We start from the raw sequence: 8,646 nt of genomic DNA on the forward strand, positions 1-8,646 counted from the left end.
AAAATAAATACAACTTTTTCAATTAGACATTAAAAAATTGCAACTTTCTTGCCAGCTTAGATTCCTTTCATTGTCATGTGTTACATAATTGTTCACTATATATTTACAGCATTATATGAAGCATAGGCCTACAATTTTTTTCCAGTACCAGAGATTGAACTCAGGATCTTTACACTGAGACCCACCCTAGAACTTTATATTTTTTCTTTCAAGACAAAATTTTGTGATCCCCCAGACGAGGTTCAAACTTGTTATCCTTCTGTCTCAGCCTCTGCAGGTATATTCCATGGTGTCTTGTTCAATGACTGAAATCATAAAAATGTAGTGTATTGATATGTAAGAAGAAAATAGTTCTCCTGAGGGACTAGACATTAACTTAAAAACTAATTTTCAACATAAAAATAATGTTATATAAAACTGCTTTTAGACATAGCTGTTGTAGTGGAAGAGAAGAGGAATAATAGATTGTGGGTAAACATAGCTGTCACAATCTACTTGTAAAAATCCAGGTTCATGGACTCATCTCCCCAATTTAGGAAAGGTGTGGGTTGCCAGCAGCTGAGTCATGCTCTTTTATAAAATAAAGACTAAATAAAAAGGACTAACTCAGTGCATTCTAAGTGACACAAGTAATGTTTCTTCCAAATTGCCAGGGGTTTTAACATGGTCCTAATTTTTAACCCAGTGCTTTTAGTTTTTTTAATGCTGTGGTTTGCTACTACACGTTGACTTGTTTGTTTTGATTCCTTAACTAAGTATGGAAGCGAAGAGTGTCACTCATTAAGAAATTGCCACAATAAACTATTTTTAAAATGCTTATTTTTATTCAAAATATTTTAAGAATTGCCACAGACAGGAGCAAGCAAATTTTTTTTTTATTTTAGCATTAGAGTAAAACAAACTAAATTTCCCTACTAATCAAAGGAGGGAAATTGAACTCAGTAATTAGAACTATTCGTCCAAATCTGACATTGTATTAATCCATAAAAAATATTTCTGGAAAAACTCACTTGCTATTAACCACGACAATTGCAAGTAAGTGTTAACATTCTCAAGACGCAGTGGTGAAATCGGAGCTAGCCACTTTCTATCTGATTTAAAATGCAGTGTAATGGAAGAGAATGAAGTATTTTGAATTAATTTCAGTGGCCACACGTTATTATTCTTATTGTAGAAGAAATATGACAAAGAAAATGTGTGAAATGTGTTTGTAAGACATGCTTATAAATAGCCAACCATCAATTTATCGCACAGAAATTGGACTTAAGTTCACTGGACCAGTTGGCATTGATAGCTGCCTAGTGGCAAAGAACAACATTGCCTAGGACTTGGGGTAGTGTCTCTTTAATACTACTTCTGCCTTGTGCAGACACGTCTGTGTATTTGATGTGCGAGACTGAGGTTTTGGATTCTCAGTGTCACAGTTTTTGTTTTATCTCCTGCAGACTTTTATAGTATTGAACAAAGGGAAAGCGATCTTCCGATTCAATGCCACATCTGCTCTGTACATGCTGTCTCCCTTCAGTCCTCTAAGAAGAATATCTATTAAGATTTTAGTGCACTCATATCCTTTCCAAAGTGCTTACCTGAAATGGGACTTTTGGGATTTTGGTACTCTTTTTCAAATATAGATTAGTCTTTTTGCATTTTAAACAGCGCTGGTTGTTTGATGTAAGACTCAGAGGTGATTGACAGGACGACGTTATTGGAATTTTAGGGTGCATTACTTTGTTGTTTTGTTCAAAGTGCCAAAAAAAGTATTTTCTAAGGAAAGGTTGTTAGCATTTCAACAACTGTTGATGTAAAATGCTTGGAGTTCTTGCTGTGGTTTCTTGGTCATGTTCCTTGATTCTAAGCCACCTTGTTCAGCATGCTTATCATGTGCACTATTCTGACAAACTGCATATTTATGACCATGAAGAATCCTCCAGAATGGACAAAAAATGTGGAGTAAGTACACTTTGAAAGAGTAATATTATCATTTTCAGCCCTTTCCTATTTATATCAGAAAGTTAACGACATCGATTAAAAATGGTGATGTTTATTTTCTCATGTTGTGTAATTCCTTCTCTTTCAGTTGTTTCCTACTCTATGGAATTAAATCACCAGTAGCAGTTTAGAATAATTAGATACTGCAATGTTTTCTAGAAGAAAAAGCCTATCAGATATGCTGCGTTTTTCTCAAGCATGTTAGAGAGGGTATATTTTGGCGTATATTTTGATAGTCATAGTCTAAGATTTTTCTAGGCAGATCTAATACCTATGATGTTAGCTATTTCAAGTACCATTTCTTTCTGGGGGTGTTCCTGATAAGCACATTTTAAGGTTTTCCTGGAATGCACTTTATTGTATTATAGTTAAGTTTTGGTTTATATACTACCAACATCATCCTCTAAAAGATACCTTCTATTTTTATTGAAAGAACATAAGTGATAAAGATTTGCATGAGGCTCTATCCTTTTCACATCTAACATCTCAATGGCATCTTGTGCTCAGGTACACTTTTACTGGAATATACACTTTTGAGTCACTTATAAAAATCCTTGCAAGAGGCTTCTGTGTCGGAGAATTCACTTTCCTTAGGGATCCGTGGAACTGGCTGGATTTTATCGTGATTGTTTTTGCGTAAGTACTCTTCTTTTTAAATAGAAATTCATGAAATTTTCAGATAAGGCAGTATTCTAGTAAAAACAATCTTTGGGTTTGATTTTTTTTCCCTGCATATAATGAGTGACTTTGAAGAAAAGTAAAATTTAGTCATCAAATAGCAAATATTACAAAATTTCTAGAAAGCATTAGAATAAGGCTTAAGTAAATAATTCATATAGTACTAAGCAGGTTCACACTTTTCCATAATATGCAAAAGCTCAAAAATCTTTAAGAAGCACACAGACACACACACACACACACACACACACACACACACACACTGCTCCTTAGGCCTTTCATTTTAAGCACAGTGTTCTATTTCTTCTACTGTGCCATTCAAGGGCCAATGAGTCTATTAAAATATAAGAATGATATTTTTACAGGAGTAAGCACTGCTTGCTAGATCTACAGCCATTGTCTTACAAGCACATTGTGCATAAATCCACAGCTTATTTCCAAGGGAAAATTATTATATTAAATTATAAATTTAACTCATTCATACTGCTGTTCTTTTCTAGAGTGTATTTGCCAAAAACATTTATTTCTTTTGAATACTAAACTTAGATGCAATATTTTCCTTTTATAATTTAGAATTATAAAAGTAGTCCATGTTCACTGGAGCTCTTTGGACAACTCAGAGGGTTCTTAATATTTGGGGCTCTGATTCTCTCACCCCTACCCCTCTTTTGTTCCTCAGACTCCCTGTTTCTAGGTCAGATGTTATGCTGCTGTCCATCTGTTTCCTGTTGATAAAAAAACATAGTGCCAGAATTGGTTAATTTTGTTATCTATCTTTTTTGTCTGTTGATAGAATTCACCTACCGTGACATTCATCTTCTTTAAAGCATGGAACTCAGTATTTTTTAGTATATTTACAAAGTTATAAAACCACATCTCTATCTAAATTGAGAACATTTTCATTGTCCTAAAAAAGAAAGCTATGGTATTCATTTTCAGATACCTTTACTTCTTTTTCCTCCACCCTTCCCCTTCAAAACTACTCATTTATGTTTGGGTTTTTTTTTCTGTACAGATTTGTCTTTTCTGGTCCTTTCGTATAAGTGAAATCATGCACTATGAAGTTTCGTGTGTTTGTGTGTCCCATCACTTTCATAAACTGTACTGTTGTCTTTGTTTTTAAGAGATTAAAATTCCACATTATCATAATGCTGAAGGACTACTGTTATAACATTTAATTGGTTATTTAAGCATTTGAGTGTAGAAAACAGTATGAATAGTTTACTACTTGTGTATTTGCAACCAATGTATCGAATCAAAGCAAATTAGTATAAATTGATTATGATAGGGAAAAATAAAAGACTTGCAAAACTATATATTTTACAAAGCTTTGCAAACAGAAAATACCATGACTTAAAGGCACAGGTAAGTATCACAGACTCTACCTAAATTCTGAATAACTCTGGTTTAATTCTACAGGTATTTAACAGAATTTGTAAACCTAGGCAATGTTTCAGCTCTTCGAACTTTCAGAGTATTGAGAGCTTTGAAAACTATTTCTGTAATTCCAGGTAAGAAGTGATTGGTGTGGACCACTAGGCTACTTAACTCCAACTGTTTGGGAGTTGTTCCTTGTTTGTGTGTGTGTTGTCACTGTGTTTGTGTATAAACTCCCCCATTACAGATATGTGACAGAATTTGTGGACCTGGGCAATGTCTCAGCGTTGAGAACATTCAGAGTTCTCCGAGCACTGAAAACTATTTCAGTCATTCCAGGTGAGAGTGGGATTAAACACAAGGGCTGACTTCTATGTTTTGGAGGAAAGAAAAGAAAGAAAATCCTCCAAGCAATTTTAATTGAATTTATTCTAGGTTTTTTTTTTTCACAACTGTTATTAAAAGTCAGCTTTTGAGTTTAATCCATTGCATGAATCTTGGAGGATGAAGATGACCACCTGGCTCACATCTCCACTTGAAATTTTCCCTCCTGTCTAAGAACTCAGTTCCCCTCTGCTTCTCCAGGAAGGAAAATTTCAACTAATTTTAGATGTTTTTCACATGGTTAAGAAAATAAGTACGAAATACTAGCATGGAGTTGTTGCATGACACACTGCTCAATTTCTCTCTCAACAAACTATTTCTTAATTGAAAATTAGTTCAAAATAATTTTGTCATTATGTGGTGTAATTCAGGCTTTTATTTGTTTTGACACCATAATAAGAGATGGTTTGTTTGACAAGTATTTATTTAATTAGAAATTATAAAACTATGTTATAATGAGTATGAATACAGTATTGAGCAACCAAATTATTCATTTGACAACTTGGATATTCATGGAGCTATTTTAAAGTTTTAATCATTTGCTTTAATACATGAAAACATTATACATATAAAATGGAAAATCCACCACTTCCAACTTCTAAGCTTTTTTGAATTAAATTCCTTGGAGTCACTGACTCAACATAATGCATGCATCTCTAAAATAGCTTGTGTTTTGCTTTTTGTCTCCTTTGGAGACTTCATGTCATTATGAACACTTTTTGCTCCCTCGCAGGCCTGAAGACCATCGTGGGGGCGCTGATCCAGTCGGTGAAGAAGCTGTCCGATGTCATGATCCTGACCGTGTTCTGTCTGAGCGTGTTTGCACTCATAGGCCTGCAGCTCTTCATGGGCAACCTGAAGCACAAATGTGTGCAGGATGAGCTGGCAAACAATGCAACAGCTCTCAACATGCTGAATAACTCCAGGAACGAAGAAGAACTGAAAAGTACGAGTGCCCCTTAGCTGGGAATAGGATGAAATAGCATGAATAATTTTCTTCTTTTCTAACACTAATTATTTCAAAGCTGTTTGGATATACAGAACATTTTGAGAGTGTGGATTTATGTCACATTTTAAATACTTTTATACATTTTTCTGACCTTTGCTTTCTAATAGTTCTGGAGCATGATATAGTTGTAAGTTCACCATTTTTATAAAACAAAAAATATTTAAATAGTTCTAGGAAAATGAATGGAAATAGGATATAATATTAAACATTATATCTCACTATGATATATTTTTCATAGGTTATAGTTTAGTATATAATATGCAGTATATTATAGTATGACATTTACTTTATGAAAAAATAAGTTTTTATACATAAGATATGTTTAAATTATAATATCTTAGAGCTAAATTAGTAATACAGTGATAATATTCAAATATATCAATAATATTCTCATAGACTTATATAAAATAATGTTCATTTTATCAATGGTCCCCTTATAACCAGTGATAAGTTCTGCAGCTGGTTTAATGCCTTCCTTTAATACAGGCTGATGGCCTTTTGTCAAAGTTAAATTCAGTTCTTTCATTTCTATAGGTAAACAAGATGATCGGTCCAGCAGTTGAGAAGTACAGTTAACTCAGAGATACATTTTCAAGTATTTTACATAAAGCATTAAGTATCGTCCTCTAAGCAATTATCCCTAAGTGCAATGCCTTTCAAAAGTACTATTGATTCTGTGCAATTAATTTCAAAACTGTACTATCTGTTTAATATCTTGGATTTGCCCATATTCACATCCAGTTTTGTGAATTGATCTATATCACTTTTTTGAATTTAACTCTCTTGTGGTGCGTATTGGGGATTAAATCCAGGTCTTCCTCATACTGGCAATCTCTGTATAATTGAGTTACACTCCTACTCCTGGTTATTGTACTTTTACACTGGATCTCCCTAAATTGCCAGGCTGTCCTTACCACAGGATCAACCTCCCTTAGCTTCCCTAACTGTCTGGTATTACAGGTTCACCACCCACACACTTAGCCCAATTAACATTTTCCCATTAGTAGCATCATTGTTTCTTTTATTCTCAGTCTTCATTTCATTCTTGAACTTGTAAAAAGCAAACAAACACCAACAGCAAAAAAAAAACTTTGCTAAAAGGCGAATCAAATTTAGCCAACTTTATTTGGGCAAAGAAAAGCTCAGGAATCAGCATTTACAATCAGAAGTTCAGAGAGATCCATGCAACAGTGTGAGCAAGCAAAGAACAAGAAGTTAACATACAGAAATGGCTTGATGGCTATAGCTCAGCATTTGCATTAGAGACATGACTTGGGCAGTTGGCAGCCTGAAATTGCCTGAAATTCAGGTGCTGTGTTTGACGGGGACTCAGCCACTGGTTACAAGAATACATTCTCAAATTATAGTTTGTCTAGATACACACTAAGTTAAGTTGCACTTCCTATGTATGGAGACAGTTTGTTTTTGTTTTGTGGCTGGCTCCCCCCGTCCTGAGGGCAGAATAGGCATGGCATGTGGTACTGGGATTGAACCACAATCCCTGGGTGCTTTCCTAAGCTTGCCTAACCAGACACTTTATACTACTGAGCTATCTCGCTGGCCCCCTGAAGGCAGTTTTATACCAAATTTATTTTAACAATTCCCTCTTTTGGAGAACAACCTATTCAATTTTGAGAGACTGATGGAACCCTTAGACATTGGTACCTCTCTCTGTTATTATCATAATGAATTTATTTGTTCTCAATACAGGATTCACAATTCTCAGCCACTGGTCAGCCAATGCTCCTTGATTTTCTCTTCCTATCTCCATCCTTTTAAGCATGGTGAGACCATTTCACATGCTATACCTGAAGGCTGCATGTGAGCCTTTAAGTGTTTCTAGGGGATCCAGTGCTTCATGAAGACTATAAGTCCTATTTTGGACAATACTGAGATTGAGGATTGCACTCCATAATGGGACCTCTCCACAAACAGAATGGATCCAAAATGAACCAGCAAAGGAATCTACTTGCTTTTATCTAAGTAGCTTGTGGATTTCTTACAACTGAGTTTCTTCCATATCAGATACATTTACCAAAGAGCAGGAGGAGATTTCAGCTACTCGCATAGTCAACACTTAGTCTAAAGCAGTCTTGTTACTTAAAAACAGCTTTGGTAAAAGGATTTAAAGCTCTCCGGGCACCTGTAGCTTTGGCACTAGTGTCAGTTGTAGTAGTAAATGGTTGAGGCAGACTTTTTAATCATAGCCCCATTTATATTATGTCAAGCTAGCAAGACACAGTCTACTGAAACATGCCCATCTGGAGGTATTTATTCCTCGTAGCAGATTCTTTGCTCCACAGTCCAAAATTATGAATTATAGGTCAATGACCCGTAGATAAAATTAAGAAGTGTAGTCAATGATTTACAGTTTGACAGAGGTGCCAATCGTATTCATAATTCTAATTGCTCCTTATTTTCCATTCAGTAAAATAAAGTTGCCTACACATATGGTTAAAGGATCATTATGTCTTTTTTTTTTTTTTTTCCAAACTGGGATTGAACTCATGCCCTTGCATTTGCCAGGCAAGCGCTTATTCTACAAAGCCATCTGCCCTTCCCTATTTATTTAGTTTTAGATAAAAAATAACTCCTGAAGGGCCATAAAGACTCTTCCCTGTGACAACTTGTGCTATGGGAGTTAACTTTTGGAGGATATTAGTAATATTTATCAAAGAAACCATTATTGACATTGCATGGTTGGCGCCATCAGCATTAAGTGATTAGGGCTATAAGTTTATTCCTAAATGTCAGACTATTTTTCTTATCAAAATTTTGGCAAGGGAATTTAAAGAAGCTTTCTGGACATCTATAGCCTCTGTAGTAGAGCCAGCTATAGTAGCCTCCATAGCAGATAAATTTTTTTTCATCATAAAATTTACGGGGTTCACAAACAAAATTTTGGCTGTGAGACTATTTTAATAATATTACATCAATTACTTCAATAATTATTTTCACTTTCTTATCATTTTATCATTCCACAATGAATAATAGAATGGAGAGTTTGTAAGAATAGAAACTTTAAGAACTCAAGATCAAGCAGATATATAGGTTTCCTATGAGTCTACAGTTGTTAGATTTATGTCATTTAAAATACTATTGTTGGGGCTGGAGAGATGGCTCAGTGGTCTAAAGCACCTACTTAGAATAAGCTTAGCAAAGCATCAGGGACCGCGGTTCAATCCCCAGCACCACATGCCAGCCAGCCC

General features: G+C 34.9%; 1 protein-coding gene across 6 annotated transcripts in view; it reads left to right on the plus strand.

The window, feature by feature from the left end:
- Positions 1-8,646, plus strand: part of Scn9a (sodium voltage-gated channel alpha subunit 9) — a 112,795-nt gene that overhangs the window by 15,931 nt on the left and 88,218 nt on the right. For 3 of the 6 annotated variants that reach the window (XM_023706630.1, XM_004646391.1, XM_023706633.1), the window contains exons 2-6: positions 1,446-1,564; positions 1,861-1,950; positions 2,497-2,625; positions 4,087-4,178; positions 5,162-5,374. In XM_023706630.1, the coding sequence (XP_023562398.1) occupies positions 1,446-1,564; positions 1,861-1,950; positions 2,497-2,625; positions 4,087-4,178; positions 5,162-5,374 (643 nt within the window). Of the gene's footprint in view, positions 1-1,445; positions 1,565-1,860; positions 1,951-2,496; positions 2,626-4,086; positions 4,179-4,291; positions 4,384-5,161; positions 5,381-8,646 lie in introns of all 6 variants that reach the window. The other 3 variants (XM_023706632.1, XM_023706634.1, XM_023706631.1) reach the window with 2 other exon arrangements.

The sequence above is a fragment of the Octodon degus genome, unplaced genomic scaffold, assembly GCF_000260255.1.
Source record: "Octodon degus isolate 3935 unplaced genomic scaffold, OctDeg1.0 scaffold00267, whole genome shotgun sequence".
Lineage (NCBI taxonomy): Eukaryota > Metazoa > Chordata > Mammalia > Rodentia > Octodontidae > Octodon > Octodon degus.